This window comes from Chiloscyllium punctatum, chromosome 23 (genome assembly GCF_047496795.1).
Source record: "Chiloscyllium punctatum isolate Juve2018m chromosome 23, sChiPun1.3, whole genome shotgun sequence".
In the NCBI taxonomy this organism is placed as follows: Eukaryota; Metazoa; Chordata; class Chondrichthyes; order Orectolobiformes; family Hemiscylliidae; genus Chiloscyllium; species Chiloscyllium punctatum.
Window position 1 is genome coordinate 47,714,425 of NC_092761.1, and position 21,147 is coordinate 47,735,571.

At 43.2% G+C, this 21,147-nt stretch overlaps 1 protein-coding gene across 1 annotated transcript in view; it reads left to right on the plus strand.

Moving 5' to 3' along the window:
• Positions 1-21,147, plus strand: part of LOC140493951 (uncharacterized) — a 296,726-nt gene that overhangs the window by 211,952 nt on the left and 63,627 nt on the right. Inside the window, 4 exon segments of the mRNA XM_072592902.1 lie at positions 14,584-14,882; positions 15,943-15,974; positions 16,990-17,300; positions 20,018-20,332. Of these exon segments, the coding sequence (XP_072449003.1) occupies positions 14,584-14,882; positions 15,943-15,974; positions 16,990-17,300; positions 20,018-20,332 (957 nt within the window).

The window sequence follows — 21,147 nt, forward strand, 5'->3', positions numbered from 1 at the left end:
AAGGTATAGGGGAGATGTCAGGGGTGGGTTCTTTACCCAGAGAGTGGTGGGGGCATGGAATGCGCTGCCCGTGGGAGTGGTAGAGTCAGAATCATTGGCGACCTTTAAGAGGCATTTGGATAGGTACATGGATGGGTGCTTAATCTAGGTTAGAAGTTCGGCGCAACATCGTGGGCCAAAGGGCCTGTTCTGTGCTGTATTGTTCTATGTTCTATGTTCTATGTTCTATGTTCTTGTCGCAGACTTCTGCTTTACACAGCCACTGATAGTTCCTGAAAAGGAACATTAACCATACGTGTTCTACACTGATACAGGCATACACCACACTTTCAGATCACCTTACATTCCCAAAATGCAAACTAAGTTAAAAGTATTCCCAAATCTCAAACTCCAGGGAACAAAAACACAAATATTGCAAATATTTAACCACCAATGAACAGCTGCGTTCAAACCAGACCACAAAGAGTTAACACTTAGTTCAGTCAATGTGATTTACAGAAAATTGGTCTCTCCCTCTCTCTCTCTCTCTCTCTCTGTTTCATTTTCCTTCACAGCTATTCCAAATGTTTGCATGGCCTTAAAGGAGGAGTGTAGTCCTTTGGAACATTTGTCTGTCATCTTTGGCAGCACAGGGTCATATCTGTGTCAATCAGCCCTTTTGATTCAGAATTTTCATTGTTTTACTAGGGCTGAGGTTTGGAATGCTTGATCCATAAGGGGATAAACAGGGCTCCTCAATGACACTGAGGTTAGTGGAAGATTCTTTCTGTTTTGTATTTCATTCCCCAGTTGGCACAGTGAGGGGTAGAGTTGTCCTCCACCGGGCTCCAGAATAGTATACTTAGGAGGGGTTGGTTGGGGATCTGGATTGTTTTGTCAGGAACTCGCACGTTCTCTGGGTCTTGGGGTGTCCCATAGCCACTATATGGGGGAGCGCTCAGATATGGTGGGGATGAATGATTTCTCATTACTGGAGTTTTCTCTTTCTTAGCCAATTTTTGCTTTGTCGTTTAAGTTCTTCACAGACAGTTTTCAGTTGTTCCTTTAGATTATTCCTTTCGCCATCCCAATTAGATTTGTCTCTGATTTCTTATGCTGTGTAATTTATCGCATTACAAGTTGAGACCAGTTAATGTGCTTTTTTTCAATCGTTTAATTGGGTGGTTTTACCCCAAACATATTTATTATCATCCAGGGACCATTGCCCCTTTGGAGGTTCCATGCTTCACATGGATTTCTGTCATGGTTGTGGAGAGGTTAAAATGTTGTACAAGGAACCTCCATGGGACAACGGTCCCTAAATGGTAATAAACATGCTTGGGGTAAAACCACCACATTAAAAGATAAAAAAAAACATTGTCTTGGTCTGATCTTTCAGTATCGCCCGAGGACATTTAGAATGAAGGAGAGTTCTTACCTCTGGGTGCCAGTTGGATGTAAAGAGTCTCCAATATTCCAATATTCATCTTTGCTGTGAACAATGGAGATCACAACAAACACTTGAATGTGTTGAGGGACACCTTCATAACGAGAGAGTACGATGCTCAACTCATCAGTCCCCAGTTCTGTCATGCCACAGCTGAAAACCGTAATGACCTCCTCAGGAGACAGACATGGGACATGACCATTAAGGTACCCTTTGTCATCCAGTACTTCCCAGGAGTGTTCTTTGAATCCTTCAACACACTATCAATGAGAATGAGCACCTCTTCAAGATCTTCCCTATGCCAGCACTCAAACAACCACCAAACCTTAAACAGGCCATTGTTTGCAGCAAACTACCCAGCCTTCAGGCCATCATTGACCACAACACCTCACAAACCTTTCACGGCAACCACTGCAAGACGTGTCAAAGCACAGACATGGATATTCCCATAACATGTGGGGACACTACCTACCATGTACATGGCAGGTACTCATGTGACTCAGCTAACATCGGCTATCTCATACGTCGCAGGCAAGGATGCCCTGAGGTATGGTACACTGGGGAAACCGAGCAGATGCTACAATAGCAGATGAATAGATACTGTCCAACAATCACCTGACAAGGATTTTCCTTCTCAGTTGCAGAACACCTCAGTGGGTAAAGACACTCAGCCTCAGATCTTCAGGTAAATGTCCTTCAAGGCATACTTCAGGACATGCAACAATGTAGTGTTGCCGGACAGTGGCAGATAGCCAAGTTTGGTACTCATGACAATGGCCTCAACTGGGATCATGTGTTCAGGTCACCCTACAGAATGACCCCACCACACTATACACTGTCACGCACACTCACACCCTCTCACACAAACGTACTCACACAGACCCTCTCTCAGATACTTTCTCTCTCACTCACACACAACTCGTACTCTTTCCCAAGCATATATCTCTCTCACACGCATACACTCCCCCACACAGACCCTCTCTCATACACAAATGCACTTACATGCATATACGTCCTCACACTCACACACACTGTCTCTCTCAAGAGCACAATCACACACACAAACACACACAAACCCACACGTGCACACACTCGTACTCTCACTTCCCTTCCCTCACACATGCACACCCACATACAAATCTGTTGAATGAATTTGTGTTTGCAGATTTGAATTTGCAGATGCATTCTATGTTGTTCAAAAAGCGCACAATCTGTAGACAATCAGATAACGTGTCATTTTATAAACTCCTACTTTGGAAATAAAACCAATCCGGCTCCAGGATGAGATGCAAACAGACTTAAAACATGGTCTCACGCCTAAAATGCTTTGTCTGACCTAAGGTCACCTTTGTTCTGATAAAACTTGAAGTTGTCTGAGGGCAAGGATTTATATATTAATCAATTGAGATCTACACCTCCATTCTAACTGATTAAAGACTTAATAGCCATCTGGGTTTGTTTAATGCATTTGCATAAGTTGTATGATGCTTGATCTTTTCCTATAAGTCCTGTGTCCGATGTATTCTCTTTCACTCGCTGCCTGAGGAAGGAGTGGGAACTCTGAAAGCTTGTGCCTTCAAATAAACCTATTGGACTATAACCTGGTGTCATGTGATTTTTTTACTTTGTCCAACCCAGTCCAACACTGGCACCTCCATGTCTTGAAAGAGTACAACACCAACACCCACATCACTTGCATCCATAGCCACCTTGAATGGCTTTGCATAATTAGGTGTGGCTAATATGGGGCAGCAGTTAACACAGCTTTCTGGCTGTCAAATGTCTCTGGCAGTCTGCCATCCACTGAAACTTCCTTTTTTTTCAGTAACTCAGTGAATGGAGCAGCCACACTGCTAAATCTCAGTACAAATTTCTGATAAACCCATGCAACCCCAAGAGTTGTAGTGCTGCTCTCTTCATTGACGGTATGGGAAACTCCCCAATAATCTTTGTTTGCATATTCCATGGGGCCATCTGTCCATGTCCAATAACATGGCTCAGAAAGGTGACTTGGGCTTTGGCAGGTTTGTTACAAAGCCTGTCTCCCAAATGTTCCTTCCATGTGTGACTAAAAATCACCAGGACTTTGATGTGTGCCACAGATGGATAATTCATAAATGACTTGATTTGTTAGTTCTTTACTCGGAGAGTAGATTAGATTAGAATATAATAGAATAGAAAGGGTATGGAATGCTTTGCCTGCAACGGTAGTAGATTCGCCAACTTTAAGTACATTAAAGTTGTCATTGGACAAGGATATAGACATGGAATAGTGCAGGTTAGATGGGCTTCAGATTGGTATGACAGGTCGGCGCAACATCGAGGGCCGAAGGGCCTGTACTGCGATGTAATGTTCTATGTTCTATGTTTTTGAAATGTGGCTGATACATTTTTCATCCCAAATTTACATTTATACAGTCCATTTTGTATTACAAAAGCCAAAATTGTCTTTGCTCTTTCAGATGAAGAGAATCCTCTGAGTAAGTCTAACTTAGAAATATAAGTTGCTGGTCCCACCTTTTCAATGCAGTCTTCCAAACTTGGAATCAACTATGTATCTGTCTTTGTAACTGCATTGACTCTTTGATAGTCCACATGTAACCATTCGGTGCCGTCTGGTTTTGGCACCATTACTATGGGTAAGCTCCAATCAATGCAACTCACTTTGATTCTGTCATCTTGGAGCATGCATTCAATTTCCTTTTGAACCTGTGCCAACTTTAGAGTGTTATGTCCATCATGATCTTGCTTAATTAAAACAAAATTTCCTACATCTACATCATGCACAATTAGATTAGTATATCCCCATTTCTTTCCATGTATCTCCCCATGCGGTCGTGATAACTCCTTCAGGTCATTTCGATTTTCCACTGGAAGGTAACTCAATAATTTATCCCAAATTTTCACAACTTCCTCATTGTCGAATTTAATTTGAGGAATGCCCAATTCCGAATCCTCTGAACTTGTTTCTTCACTCAGTGTTGTACTCAGTAACACTCTGTACTTTTGCTTTCCCCTTTTGGGCATATTCACATGACACACTGTGAGATTACTTTCTGTCGAGAGTCCTTATCAAATAGTTCACCTTAATCAATCTTCTTTCAACTTGATAATGTTCACTAAACCTTTTTTCAAAGCTTCATCTATCACTGGATGTAATAACACTAATAGCACCCCCAATAGAAACATTTGGAGTTTTTGATTTCTTGCCTGCTTCCTGTTTCATTGTATGTTGCAATACTTCTAAATGCTGTCTTGCCAATTCCCCCTCCCTGTTTAACCATTCTCTAAAAACTGACACATAGTCCAAATATGTGGTCTCTGAATTCTGACTCACCCATGTTTCCGTAATTAGTTTTAGTGGTCCTCTCACTTCATGTCCAAAAAACTAATTCAAATGCACCGAATTTGGTGCACCTCTGATCGTAAAATGTACAATCAGAATTCCATTATCCCAGTCAGCTGGATAGTCTTGAATATAAACAATCAACATGACCTTTAGTGTCAAATACCACCTTTCTAGCATTCCCTGAGATACTCCCTGGTATGCAGTAGATTTGAATTGCTTTATTCCTAAGCTGTCCATAACTTCCTTGAATAATTTTGATGTGAAGTTTGACCCTTGATTTGATTGCATTTCTGTGGGTTGTCTGTTTCTCATGAAAAAATTGAGTGACCCTCCTACAATTCTTTTAGGTGTTAAATTGTGTAATGGAATGCCCCCTGGAAATCTAGTGGACACATCCATTATTGTTAACAAACACTGATGCCCACTTTTTGCTTGAGGTAGAGGGTCATACACAATCAATTAAGGCCCTTGTAAAATGTTCCTCATATGCAGGAATAGGTATAAAAGTGCAGGTTTTATTACTGCCTGTACTTTGCCAATTACCTCATTGGCTCTACCTAGCAGCTTGGTTTGGATCAACAAAACCCACATTGTCACTGGCCACTTTGTTTATTTAGTCAGCTTCTCAAATGTGATGAAAAAAGGCTTCCACATCTTTCTTCTCAAACTTCGGTAATGCTTGAATATATTTAAACAGATCCCTCAGACCTTTGGCTCCCATGGGTTTGCTCATCCTCACTCTCCTCCTCCCTCAGCTTACCTTCAGCCTTCCCCTCCATCCTTTTAAGCCGACTTTCCTCTCGAAAGGCCAGTTTACTTTCTCCCTTTCTTCTGCTAAAGAGATTTGATCGTTTCCTTTTTGTTCCGCTAGGACTTGCATTCTCTATCTCTTTTCACTGTTTTTAATTGTAATTTACACTGTCTCATTTCCTTTCCTCATTTTCTTTTCGCTTGAACTCAACCTGCTTCACTTTCAACTGAAATTTAGGTCATTCCAAAGATTCTGATGGTGATTCCAGCAAATTTAAAAGCCACGCTAGTGCTATAATTATCTCTCTTTTCCTCACGGAAGGAGGCAGCTCCAATCCAGCTTGTCTGCCAATTCCAGTAGCTTTTCCTTGTTCACCTTTTGTAAAGCTCCCAAAGTCACTTCTTCCACTCCCAGAAAACTCTTAGCAACTGAAAAAGCCATGACCACACCAAGCACTGCCTCAACCAACCGAATCCAACGCCTGGAACATAAAGACACCAACACCTACCACACGCTGCCTTCGAGTCCAACAACCCTAAGCCCAAACTGGAACTATAGAATAAATCCCACCAAGAGACCCCAGTTTGTTATGGACCAATCCAGATCCCCTCACAACATTTTAATTAGGTAACCCAGACCCTAATCCCTATTTTAAAGGTAGATCTAAAATGGATATTCAGGAAGTGATGTAGCTGGTGAAACCACTTGGCTTTAAGCAAAACAGAATTTATTTAAATGTTACAGTTGAAACACGAACAAAAGAAAACAGCATTGACAATAACTTAAATACTTGACTAACCAACACGATAACGCAACTTTGTAAAGGTGCTGTTCCAATCCCCGTAACATCCCATAAACACATCCCTTGACAAAAGGTAAATTCCAATACAAGTTCTTATAGGCCGGAGAGATTTCAAAGAGAAATGTCACACAAGAAACATCTGTTGAAGCATGGAACCTTTTTCGCAAAAGCAGCTTCTCTGCTGTCAGCAGCTTCTGACTTCCTGCTTTAAAAAATATTAAACCAAAACTGAACTGGGACAACTGGCCACTCCCCTGCCATTGCTTAAAATAGCCACTTCCAGACATATGGCATCTCTGCCTTAATGACCCCTCTTCAAAAAGAACAAGGACAAAATAACCTTGTTAAGGGGACAGCATCATCACAGGAATCTACAGTGTTCCAACATTCATCTTTGAGATCCTGCCAACAACACCAAATTGTTGGGTTTCTACAAAATCTTTTATTTCTTTTTATATGTAGATGACAGAGTTGCAAGTTGAGACCTCTGCAGTAACAGCTTTAATTGCGCTTTTTATACATTTTTACTTGATGCTTCCTGAAACCACAAATACCAGTCAGTACATTCTGTTCATCTATTTGACAATATATCTCCGTGACATACTCACAAACTGGTCCCCATACCCTAACCATAAGATTTAGGTGACAACCTATTCATTACATACTCTCATAACTGCTTCAAACTGATTTCCATAGTTTTGACCAGACAATGACAATAACATTTGTAAATTTAACCCTTGATATGCTGTAACTTCATCACACAATGTTCAATATACCCTAAACCATCCTTAACACTGTGGTAATCCCAGTTTGTGTTTGGAAAGTTGAAATCCCCTACCAGTCTATGCCCCTAGGGATGGCATGATGGGTCAATGGGTAGTGCTGCTGTTGTCTCACAGTGCCAGGGACCCAGGTTCCACCTCAGGCAACTGTCTGTGTGGAGTTTGCACATTCTCCCTGTGTCTGCATGAGTCTCTTCCAGTTGCTCCAGTTTCCTTCCACGATCCAAAGATGTGCACGTTAGGTGAATTGGTCATGATAAATTGCCCGTAGTGTTCAGGGATGTGTCGGCTAGGTGGATTAGTCATGGGAAATGTAGGGGAATAGGGTAGGGGAATAGGTCTGAGTGGGTTACTCTTCAGAGGGTCGGTGTAAACCTCATGGGCCAAATGACCTGTTCCCACACTGGAGGGATTTTATTCTATTCTATTCTACTTACAGCCAACTGCAGTCACCCAACATATTTGCTCCTCAATTTTCCATTGACTATAGGTTGGGCCTATTGTATAATCCCAATAAAACAATCATCAGTTTCGCTTTTTCACAGTTCCACCAATATGGTTTCACTGCACTATCCCTCAGGAATATCCTGTCTAAGTACTGCCATGATGTTTACCCTTATCAAAAACACCGCTCACCATAAACAAGGGACACCATAAACAAAGGCAGGAGGTTTACTGGGGATCTGAGGAAAAACATTTTGTACCAAAGGGTGGTGAGGGTCTGGAATGCACTGCCTGCAAAGAGGGGGATGGGTGGTAGCTGGGGTGCAAAAGGATTTGGGCAGGCACTTGTAGTTTCAGAATTTGTGTGGGAAATTGGAATATTGTTGACTGAGTGGAACTTTGGTGGTACTGACTCGATACGTCAAAGGACCTCTCTGCTCTGTACAATTTAAGACTACTCCTCATCACAATGAATCCAATTTCAATATCAAAACCAACAGGCAATGGTGGCTTTGCATAAATACAGTTGTACTTAACAGAAAGAAGATAACTGCTTTCTGAGCTGAAATTCGTGGCTAAAGTGAAATACCAGCACAATCTGATACTGCAAACATAGCCAGTTTTCACTTCTTGGTTTTTTTTCTGCTTTAAAAGGCAAAGATATAATTTCCCATGCCAGTCTTCATTTCGAGCAGCGTTAACAAACACTGTAAAGTCAAACTGGGTGAATCATCTTGGAGTTATGCCAATCCTTAGTCAGTCAATTGTAACCCCCTCATGCATGTTACTACTTACTGGTGAGTGATTTCAGATTTTGGCAAGTAATGCCTTGAAAACTTAAAGGAAAAGGAAATGTGGGAAATGCTTTGAAAGATTTTGGAAAGATTGTAATTGTTGGAAGTTGTTTTCCTTGTGTCCAATAGGTTTCATGATCATTCATTACACCCTATGTACAAATTCACTTTCTTACAGCTGTTTGCTTTCACTGTTTTTGGGAATCCTCAGAATGACTGGCCAGTCTCAAAGTTTTTTCTCAAATTCCTTCTGAATGTCCTGTCCTTCAGCGTAAACGTGTACCCCATTATTATCGATGCTTTGACTAAGCTACTTCCTAACCCCTCTATCCATGCCTATCGTAATCTTACATACCTCCTTTAAGTTCCCCCTCAACCATCCCTGTTGCAAAGAAAACAACCTGAGCTTATTCAGCCTCCCCTCATCGCTGAAATGCTGCATCCCTGGCAACATCCTGGTGAATTGCCTCTGCACCTTCTCCTGTGTAATCACATCCTTCCCATAGTAGGGAGATGGGTACTACACACAGTGCTCCAGCCATGGCATCACCAAAGTCCTGTACAGCTCCAATATTACCACTCACCCCCCTCCCCCCCACCCTGCCCCCACCCAGATCTTATAACCTGTATTGTTTACCTATGCCTATCAGGTAATCTATCAGGTCTATGTGATGGCCAAATTAGATTTCCAATCTCTGCTCCCTTACATATAATTTCTTTAGGCACTTGCTGGAAACTCAACTCTACCTTCCTGTCCACTCTCCATAGCCCTTCAACCCATATGTTATTAAAATCTGTCTGCCTCCTCCAAAAACTTTAACTTCCAGCATTTTCCCATCTTGCTGCACCTTAACACAAACTGAAATGAATTGAGTTAGTAATGTTGGTTGAGGTGTTCAATATCCCCCACAGCGAGGTGCAGCAGATTGAGAAGTAATGTTTAAGAGAAAGTTAGGCTGATGTCTGAGGACATGGACATCAAGAAGGAGTTTGGTGAATTATAAAGTCAATGACAGAACCAACTTTCATTGCACTGCTGAAATGAAAGGGCTTGTTTGTCCATTACAGTATAATAGATGCCAAACTAATTGAGAATCTTTTCCTTTGTAAATCACATCCCTGAGTAATGGGAATCTAGTAATTATTGCTAGTTTTAGGAGGTTTGCAATCACAGTTACCTAACAAAGGCAGTTGAACATTTCTGATCTGGGAAGAAGTCTTTCTGTTGGTCATTGTATAAAACTAATATATGTGTTCTGTAATAATTACTTATATTGTCGACTTTATATTAGTAACTGTTGATGTAATACATAATCTATACTATATATCATTAGTAATTGTATTCTATATGCATTTGGTACTATATTGCATGTTGTTATATTATATGTAATTTATGTATATTGTAATATTTGTTATATCATGTTAATCATTATATAATAATTATTATCCTAAATACTGAAATTTACTCTCTAATGTTATTCACTGCATTTCATTATAATAATAATTTTATAATTATTATCATGAATAATACAGTGGTAAGTTATGAGATATTTCATCATGTTTAAGAGCAAATATTATGGATTTTGCAATATGTAATAAAACTATGATAATATTATGGTTATTGCTGTGTTATTTAATCTTCTTTTGAGAATATTATAGTATTTAAGTACATTAGGTGAAATTTTATTTTGCAAATGCTAAACAGAAGTCTGATGTTGTTTCAATTTCTCTTTCAGTATTTCTGGCCATACAGCAGACGGCTCTTTCCCAGGGTCGGTATCTAATTTATTCAAGGACATAGAACATGGAATTGTACAGCACAGTACAGGTCCTTCGGCCCTCAATGTTGTATTGAACTTTCATCCTACTCTAAGATCAAACTAACCTACATGCCCTTCCTTTTCCTATCGTCCATGTGCCTACCCAAGAGTTGCTTAAATGTCCCTAATGTGTCTAACTCTACTACCATTGGTGGCAGTGCATTTCATGCCCTCACCACTCTCAACTCTGACACCTCCCTTAAGCAATCTCCCAATCACCTTAAAGATTTGCTCCCTTGTGATAGCCATTTCTCTCTGGGGAAAAAGTTTCTGACTATTCACTCTATCTATACCTCTTATTATCTTGTACACCTCCAACAAGTCACCTCTTACCATTTTTTGCTCCAATGAGAAAAGCCTTTGCTCCCTCAATCTTTCTGCATAAGACATGCTCTCCAATCCAGGCAGCATCCTGGGAAATCTCTTCTGCACCCTGTCTAAAGCTTTCACATCCTTCCTATAATGAGGTGATCAGAACTGAACACAATATTCCAAGTGTGGTCCAACCAGGGCTTTATATAACTGCAGCATAACCTCGTGGCTCTTAAACTCAATCCCCCTGCTAATGAAAGTCAATACACCATATGCCTTCTTAACAACCTTATCAACTTGGGTGACAACTTTGGACTGGACACCAAGATCCCTCTGTTCGTCCACACCAGCAAGAATTAGATTAGATTAGATTACTTACAGTGTGGAAACAGGCCCAACAAGTCCACACCGCCCCGCCAAAGCGTAACCCACCCTTACCCCTACATCTTCATCTACCCCTTACCTAACACTACGGGCAATTTAGCGTGGCCAATTCACCTGACCTGCACATCTTTGGAGTGTGGGAGGAAACCGGAGCGCCCGGAGGAAACCCACGCAGACACGGGGAGAATGTGCAAACTCCACACAGTCAGTCGCCTGAGGCGGGAATTGAACCCGGGTCTCTGGCACTGTGAGGCAGCAGTGCTAACCACTGTGCCACCGTGCCACCCACAATTCTGCCTTTAACCCTGCATTCTGCATTCAAGTTCGACCTTCCAAAATGAATCACTTCACACTTTTCCAAGTTGAACTCCATCTGCCATGTATCATCCCAGTTCTGCATTCTATCAATGTCCAATTTCAACCTCCAACAACCCACCACACTATCAACCACCCAACCAGCCTTTGTGTCATCGGCAAACTTGCTAACCCATCTTCCACTTCCTCAAAAATCACAAAGAGTAGAGGTCCCAGAACAGATCCCCGCATACTACTGGTCACCGAGCTCCAGGCTGAGTATTTTCCATCTACGACCAACCTCTGTCTTCTATGGGCCAGCCAATGCTGTATCCAGGCCGCCAGATTTCCCTGTACTCCATGCCTCCTTCCTTTCTGAATGACCTTATCATGGGGAAACCTTATCACACATCTTGCTAAAATCCATGTACCCCAGATTTACTGCTCCTACCTTTAGCTAACATGTTTTGTCATTTTCACAAACATTATTGGCCACTTTTGTCTAATACATGGGACATCCAGTAATAACTGGGGAAGCTCAGAGGGGCAGACTGATCTTGGAGATCCCTAAAGCCAGTAGGACAGGTTAATAGGGGAGTTACAAAGGCAGGTGGGACACTGAAGGATGTCTAGTTATGGTGGGAGTGCAAAAAGGTTTCCTAGGCCAATTCCTGGGAGGGAAGGACCAACATATGAGGCAGACTGGATCTGTTAGGTTGTTTTCACTAGAGTTTAGAAGAATGACAGGGGATGCAATAGAAACTCAAAATTCAAACAGAACTAAATGCAGGAGGGATGTTCCTGATAACCATAGAAACCCTATAATGTTGAAGCAGGCCATTCGGCCCATTGGATCCATATGGACCCTCCAAAGAACATCCCATTCAATCACTGTAACTCTGCATTCTCCATGGCTAACCCATCTAGCTTGCACATCTCTAGACACTATGAGCAATCTAGCATGGCCAATCCACACACACTTGCACATCTTTGGAAGGAAACCCACACAGACATGGGAAGGAGGTGCAAATTTCACACAAAGAGTTACCCAAGACTGGGATTGAAGCTGGTTCTCTGGCACCATAAGGCAGCAGTGTTAACCACTGAGTCACTGTGCCATACAGGGAGAGTTCATAATTGGGGATGGGAAGGACTGAGATGCAGAGAAATGTCTTCACTTGGAAGCAGGGAACCTGTGGAATTGTCTGCGACTGAATGTTTTTGGCGTCAAACCATTGAGTTTTGTTCAAGAAGGAGTGGGTTAGAATTCTTAGGGGCTAAAAGGATCAAAGGGAAATGCACAAGAACAAGGGACTGAGTTGGATGGTCATTCCTACTGAATGAGTGGACCAGGCTTGAAACACGGAATGGCCTACTCCTGCTCCTATTTATCATGTTTCCTTTCCCAATAACTGCTGTCCTCCCAGGAGTTCTCCCTCAATCTTCTAAACTGCAATGAATACAAACAGCACTGATTGAAGACATTCCTCCTCATCTCAGCTCTGTATCATTAGACTGTGACCCCTGGTTTTGGACTCTCCAAGTCATCTGCATTTACCTTGTGTAGTGCTGCTTGAATTTTATCGGTCTCTATGATATCAGTCCTCCTTCTAGTAAATTCTGGAGAATATTGGCTTAAATGATCCAGTTTCCCTTCAGACACCAGTCCTACCAGCTGAGAAATCAGTCTGGTAAACCTTGGCTGCACTCGGTCCATCGGCAGGACATCCTTCCTCAGATAAGGAGACCCAAACAGCAAAGACAATAGCCCAGGGTGCTCTCACCATGTACAATTACAGAAAGATATTCATGCTCCTCTGCTCAAATCCACAGGCCAAACTCCTATTTGCCTTTTTCACCAACTGTTGGTCCTACAATGTTCAGTAATTGGTGATGGTGGAAATACCTCCATTGGCCAGAGGTCGACACAGAATATATGAAATGTAAGTGAGGGGAAGTCAAAGGAGATGTGAGTGGTGAGTTTTTTTACACAGAGGATGGTAGGTGCCTGTGACACATGGCCAGGGGTGGTGGTGGAGGCAGATATGATAGGGCCATTTAAGGGGCTTTTCGATAAGCACCTGAGTATGCAAGGAATGAAGGAATATGGATCAAGGTTGGTAGAAAGGAATGGTTTAACTTAGCTTCATGCTTGGCGCAACATCGTGTGCTGTACTGTTCCATGTTCTAAGAAGAAGTTAAACATCTCATCTTCTGTATGAAGTACATTTTCCCCTGACTCCCCAAATCATCTGTAGCATCATTGGTAATAGTGCACTCCTTCCTGAAGAGCATTGTGGATCTACCTACAGTACATGGACTGCTGTGGTTCAAGAAGGCAGCTCAACACCACTTTCTCAAGGGGCAACTAGGGACAGAGGGAGTGGGGTGATAAATGCTGGGCCCAGTCAGTGATGGCCATATCTTATGAGAGTTTGAAAGAAAATGCATTTACAATGTTTGTCAGATGGATTGGGCATCCAACAATGCAGAACAGTTCAGCTACCCAGAAGGGCATTGAGGCCATTTGATCAATACTAATTTGGTCCTCAATGGGAAAAAAAAGTAACAGTGAATATCACACTTAATATACAAACTGTCCAAATGACTGAGACAACAGCTCCAAAACCACCAATCTCCACCAACTGTAGAAAACAGGAAAGCAAGTACAATACCCCAAAGGGCTTGCACTGAATTGGACACTGTTCAATTTGCCTCAAGACCTTTAGGTTTAAGCAAAAGGATTTGATCAGGAAGAAGTCATTCTTTGCCTCGACATGGTTAGAGTCGAAACGCGTGGCGCTAGAAAGACACATCGGGCAGGTAGCATCGAAGGAGCAGCAGAGTCGACGTTTACAACAAAGGGCTTATGACCGAAATGTCGATTTTCCTCGGATGCTGCCCAACCTGCTTGCTTTTCCAGCAACACACTCTCGACTCTGAGTCCTCACTTTCTTCCAATTCCCTTCGGCCCAACAAGTCCACACCGACCCATACACCTACATTTGCCCCTTACCTAACATTTAACATGGCCAATTCACCTGGCCTGCACATCTTTGTGACTGTGGGAGGAAATCCACGCAGACACTGGGAGAACGTGCAAACTCCACACAGTCAGCCACCTGAGGGGGAGAATTGAACCCGGGTCTCTGGTGCTGCGAGTCAGCAATGCTAACCACTGTGCCACTGTGCCACCGTGCCACCCTCAAAAGTTACTGTTTACGACGATATTGTCTTGGAGTGAGCAATGACTAACGATGAAAAAAAACGACAGTTTTTTGTTATTTTCTGTATACCAACATAAAACACGTGGGTGTCAGTCACAGAAACGTGAATGGGCGATAAAGAGAAATCAATCAGAGCATGATTTGGAAAGGTCCGTTCTTATTCTGAGTAGAAGTAATGGATCCACTCTGTTCTCTCAGGATCGGATGTGAGATTGGTCAATTCAGACGATCGTTGCTCAGGAAGAGTGGAAATCTTTCACGATGGAAGTTGGGGCACGGTTTGTGATGATGGCTGGGATTTGGCAGATGCCACTGTACTTTGCAAGGAGCTGCAATGTGGACCCGCCCTGTCAGTGCACAGTAACGCTCGGTTTGGACAAGGTACCGGCAATATTTGGATGGATGACGTCTCCTGCAAGGGGACAGAATCCCATCTCCGGTCTTGTTCCTTCCCTGGTTGGGGAACCCACAACTGTGGTCATGGTGAGGATGCAGGTGTAACCTGTCACCCAGGTAAGACCTAACCGTACAAATGGATGAATCCTTCCGTACAACTCAGTTTCCTTCACATGATCAGAAATCAGAGCGAGGATACAGGACAGTATTGAAAGAGGTTTGCTTTTGCTTATCTAAAAGTATATTTGATGGAGATTATGTAAAGAAATCATTACTCTGTATCGATCCGAGTCCTGGGGGTTTTTGATGGGGTTTGTTCCTGCCAACGTTCTGTCCCTGTCCTGGGAGTGTTTGATGGGGTCAGTGTCGAGCACGCATAACACGGTATCGTGTCTGAGTTGTCTCTATCCTGGAAATAGTAGATGAGGGTTGTGTAAAGGTAGCTTTAACGCCATGCTGCTCGGTTCTGGGAGAGTTTAATGAGGGACAGTGCAGAGAGTGTTTTACATTTTAATTAAAACAGTAGAGTCCTTAAATTTTAATTTATAAAAACAGACCCACCCTTCCGCTGTATCGAATCTTATGTTGTGCATGACTTCAGAATGTTTGATGGGGGGTTCTGTGACATGACAGTTTCACTCTTAAGTTAAAAGTGGAGAGGTTCTTTCTTCCACATCTAAAACCATGTTGTCCCTATCCTGGGACGGTTTGAGGAGGACAGTGTAGAAAGGACACTGTATCTGACTGTATGCTGTTCTAGCCTGATGGGGATGATGTAGAAATAGATTTACTCTGTATCTGTCGGATTACTTCCAGATTAAAACAGTAAAGGAAGCTTTAGTCTAAAAACACAAATAAAACGTAAAGTAAAACAAAAGCTCAGTGTTGTTGTCTTCACTGGGGTCAGTTTGCAAGGTTGAGTGGATGGTTGTTTTCTGACACACAGACACACACCCAGTCTGGGTTCAGTTCATTAACACAGGCTGAGTAATAGAGTCATAGAGATGTACAGCATGGAAACAGACCCTTCAGTCCAACCCGTCCGCGCCGACCAGATATCCCAACCCAACCTAGTCCCACCTGCCAGCACCGGGCCCATATCCCTCCAAACCCTTCCTATTCATATACCCAGCCAAATGCCTCTTAAATGTTGCAACTGTACCAGCCTCCTCCACTTCCTCTGGCAGCTCATTCTCTACATATACCACCCTCTGTGTGAAACGGTTGCCCCTTAGATCTCTTTTATATCTTTCCCCTCTCACCCAAAACCTATGCACTTTAGTTCTGGACTCCCAGACCCCAGGGAAAAGATTTTGCCTATTTACCCTATCTGTGCCCCTCATAAATTTGTAAACGTTTATAAGGTCACCCCTCAGCCACCGACGCTTCAGGAAAAACTGCACCATCCTGTTCAGCCTCACACTATAGCTCAAATCCTCCAATCTATACATCTGCTTTCATGTATAGCTGACCTGAAAAAAAAGCTTCCTCTTGATCACATCAACAATCATTCGCTCTCTCTAATGAAAGAGCAGAAGCTGGGATTGTGTTGCCCTTATGTTTTACCTGTACATCATTATAACTTACAGTAAACAAAATAAAGTGTGCACACATTGACTAACTTGCCAACTCGTGAGCAACGATTGGACGGCACGGTGGCACAGTGGCACAGTGGTTAGCACTGCTGACTCACAGACCTCAGATACCCGGGTTCAATTCCCGCCTCAGGCGAGAATTTGCACGGTCCAAAAATGTGCAGGTTAGGTTGCCTGTAGTATTAGGGGCATGGGTAAATGTAGGGGCATGGGTAAATGTAGGGGAATGGGTAAATGTAGGGGAATGGGTAAATGTAGGGTCATGGGTAAATGTAGGGGAATGGGTAAATGTAGGGGAATGGGTAAATGTAGGGGAATGGGTAAATGTAGGGGAATGGGTAAATGTAGGGGCATGGGTCTGGGTGGGTTGCGCTTCGACGGGCCGGTGTGGACTTGCTGCCCCTGAGGGCCTGTTTCCACACTGTAAGTAATCTAAATAATGATTGGAAATCACAACCAGTCAATGGTGTTCTGCTCTATACATCTGCATGAAACGTACCTGTGTCAACCACATAAACAGGAAACAACAACGGGGAATCAAAAGGGAATGATTTGGAAAGGTCCGTTCTTATTCTGAGTAGAAGTAATGGATCCACTCTGTTCTCTCAGGTTCGGGTGTGAGATTAGTCAATTCCGATGATCGTTGCTCAGGAAGAGTGGAAATCTTTCACGATGGAAGTTGGGGCACGGTTTGTGATGATGGCTGGGATTTGGCAGATGCCACTGTACTTTGCAAGGAGCTGCAATGTGGACCCGCCCTGTCAGTGCACAGTAACGCTCGGTTTGGACAAGGTACCGGCAATATTTGGATGGATGACGTTTCCTGCAAGGGGACAGAGTCCCATCTCCGGTCTTGTTCCTTCCCTGGTTGGGGAACCCACAACTGTGGTCATGGTGAGGATGCAGGTGTAACCTGTCACCCAGGTAAGACCTAACCGTACAAATGGATGAATCCTTCCGTACAACTCAGTTTCCTTCACATGATCAGAAATCAGAGCGAGGATACAGGACAGTATTGAAAGAGGTTTGCTTTTGCTTATCTAAAAGTATATTTGATGGAGATTATGTAAAGAAATCATTACTCTGTATCGATCCGAGTCCTGGGGGTTTTTGATGGGTTTTGTCCCTGCCAACGTTCTGTCCCTGTCCTGGGAGTGTTTGATGGGGTCAGTGTCGAGCACGCATAACACGGTATCGTGTCTGAGTTGTCTCTATCCTGGAAATAGTAGATGAGGGTTGTGTAAAGGTAGCTTTAACGCCATGCTGCTCGGTTCTGGGAGAGTTTAATGAGGGACAGTGCAGAGAGTGTTTTACATTTTAATTAAAACAGTAGAGTCCTTAAATTTTAATTTATAAAAACAGACCCACCCTTCCGCTGTATCGAATCTCATGTTGTGCATGACTTCAGAATGTTTGATGGGGGGTTCTGTGACATAACAGCTTCACTCTTAAATTAAAAGTGGAGAGGTTCTTTCTTCCACATCTAAAACCATGTTGTCCCTATCCTGGGACGGTTTGAGGAGGACAGTGTAGAAAGGACACTGTATCTGACTGTATGCTGTTCTAGCCTGATGGGGATGATGTAGAAATAGATTTACTCTGTATCTGTCGGATTACTTCCAGATTAAAACAGTAAAGGAAGCTTTAGTCTAAAAACACAAATAAAACGTAAAGTAAAACAAAAGCTCAGTGTTGTTGTCCTCACTGGGGTCAGTTTGCAAGGTTGAGTGGATGGTTGTTTTCTGACACACAGACACACACCCAGTCTGGGTTCAGTTCATTAACACAGGCTGAGTAATAGAGTCATAGAGATGTACAGCATGGAAACAGACCCTTCAGTCCAACCCGTCCGCGCCGACCAGATATCCCAACCCAACCTAGTCCCACCTGCCAGCACCCGGCCCATATCCCTCCAAACCCTTCCTATTCATATCCCCAGCCAAATGCCTCTTAAATGTTGCAACTGTACCAGCCTCCTCCACTTCCTCTGGCAGCTCATTCTCTACATATACCACCCTCTGTGTGAAACGGTTGCCCCTTAGGTCTCTTTTATATCTTTCCCCTCTCACCCAAAACCTATGCACTTTAGTTCTGGACTCCCAGACCCCAGGGAAAAGATTTTGCCTATTTACCCTATCTGTGCCCCTCATAAATTTGTAAACGTTTATAAGGTCACCCCTCAGCCACCGACGCTCCAGGTAAAACAGCACCAGCCTGTTCAGCCTCACACTATAGCTCAAATCCTCCAATCTATACATCTGCTTTCATGTATAGCTGACCTGAAAAAAAAGCTTCCTCTTGATCACATCAACAATCATTCGCTCTCTCTAATGAAAGAGCAGAAGCTGGGATTGTGTTGCCCTTATGTTTTACCTGTACATCATTATAACTTACAGTAAACAAAATAAAGTGTGCACACATTGACTAACTTGCCAACTCGTGAGCAACGATTGGACGGCACGGTGGCACAGTGGCACAGTGGTTAGCACTGCTGACTCACAGACCTCAGATACCCGGGTTCAATTCCCGCCTCAGGCGAGAATTTGCACGGTCCAAAAATGTGCAGGTTAGGTTGCCTGTAGTATTAGGGGCATGGGTAAATGTAGGGGAATGGGTAAATGTAGGGGAATGGGTAAATGTAGGGGAATGGGTAAATGTAGGGGCATGGGTAAATGTAGGGGCATGGGTAAATGTAGGGGCATGGGTAAATGTAGGGGAATGGGTAAATGTAGGGGCATGGGTAAATGTAGGGGAATGGGTAAATGTAGGGGCATGTGTAAATGTAGGGGCATGGGTAAATGTAAGGGAATGGGTAAATGTAGGGGAATGGGTAAATGTAGGGGCATGGGTAAATGTAGGGGAATGGGTAAATGTAGGGGCATGGGTAAATGTAGGGGAATGGGTAAATGTAGGGGCATGGGTAAATGTAGGGGCATGGGTAAATGTAGGGGCATGGGTAAATGTAGGGGAATGAGTAAATGTAGGGGAATGGGTAAATGTAGGGGCATGGGTAAATGTAGGGGCATGGGTAAATGTAGGGGCATGGTTAAATGTAGGGGAATGGGTAAATGTAGGGGAATGGGTAAATGTAGGGGAATGGGTAAATGTAGGGGCATGGGTAAATGTAGGGGAATGGGTAAATGTAGGGGCATGGGTAAATGTAGGGGAATGGGTAAATGTAGGGGCATGTGTAAATGTAGGGGCATGGGTAAATGTAGGGGAATGGGTAAATGTAGGGGAATGGGTAAATGTAGGGGCATGGGTAAATGTAGGGGAATGGGTAAATGTAGGGGCATGGGTAAATGTAGGGGCATGGGTAAATGTAGGGGAATGAGTAAATGTAGGGGAATGGGTAAATGTAGGGGCATGGGTAAATGTAGGGGCATGGGTCTGGGTGGGTTGCGCTTCGACGGGCCGGTGTGGACTTGCTGCCCCTGAGGGCCTGTTTCCACACTGTAAGTAATCTAAATAATGATTGGAAATTACAACCAGTCAATGGTGTTCTGCTCTATACATCTGCATGAAACGTACCTGTGTCAACCACATAAACAGGAAACAACAACGGGGAATCAAAAGGGAATGATTTGGAAAGGTCCGTTCTTATTCTGAGTAGAAGTAATGGATCCACTCTGTTCTCTCAGGTTCGGGTGTGAGATTAGTCAATTCCGATGATCGTTGCTCAGGAAGAGTGGAAATCTTTCACGATGGAAGTTGGGGCACGGTTTGTGATGATGGCTGGGATTTGGCAGATGCCACTGTACTTTGCAAGGAGCTGCAATGTGGACCCGCCCTGTCAGTGCACAGTAACGCTCGGTTTGGACAAGGTACCGGCAATATTTGGATGGATGACGTTTCCTGCAAGGGGACAGAGTCCCATCTCCGGTCTTGTTCCTTCCCTGGTTGGGGAACCCACAACTGTGGTCATGGTGAGGATGCAGGTGTAACCTGTCACCCAGGTAAGACCTAACCGTACAAATGGATGAATCCTTCCGTACAACTCAGTTTCCTTCACATGATCAGAAATCAGAGCGAGGATACAGGACAGTATTGAAAGAGGTTTGCTTTTGCTTATCTAAAAGTATATTTGATGGAGATTATGTAAAGAAATCATTACTCTGTATCGATCCGAGTCCTGGGGGTTTTTGATGGGTTTTGTCCCTGCCAACGTTCTGTCCCTGTCCTGGGAGTGTTTGATGGGGTCAGTGTCGAGCACGCATAACACGGTATCGTGTCTGAGTTGTCTCTATCCTGGAAATAGTAGATGAGGGTTGTGTAAAGGTAGCTTTAACGCCATGCTGCTCGGTTCTGGGAGAGTTTAATGAGGGACAGTGCAGAGAGTGTTTTACATTTTAATTAAAACAGTAGAGTCATTAAATTTTAATTTATAAAAACAGACCCACCCTTCCTCTGTATCGAATCTCATGTTGTGCATGACTTCAGAATGTTTGATGGGGGGTTCTGTGACATAACAGCTTCACTCTTAAATTAAAAGTGGAGAGGTTCTTTCTTCCACATCTAAAACCATGTTGTCCCTATCCTGGGACGGTTTGAGGAGGACAGTGTAGAAAGGACACTGTATCTGACTGTATGCTGTTCTAGCCTGATGGGGATGATGTAGAAATAGATTTACTCTGTATCTGTCGGATTACTTCCAGATTAAAACAGTAAAGGAAGCTTTAGTCTAAAAACACAAATAAAACGTAAAGTAAAACAAAAGCTCAGTGTTGTTGTCCTCACTGGGGTCAGTTTGCAAGGTTGAGTGGATGGTTGT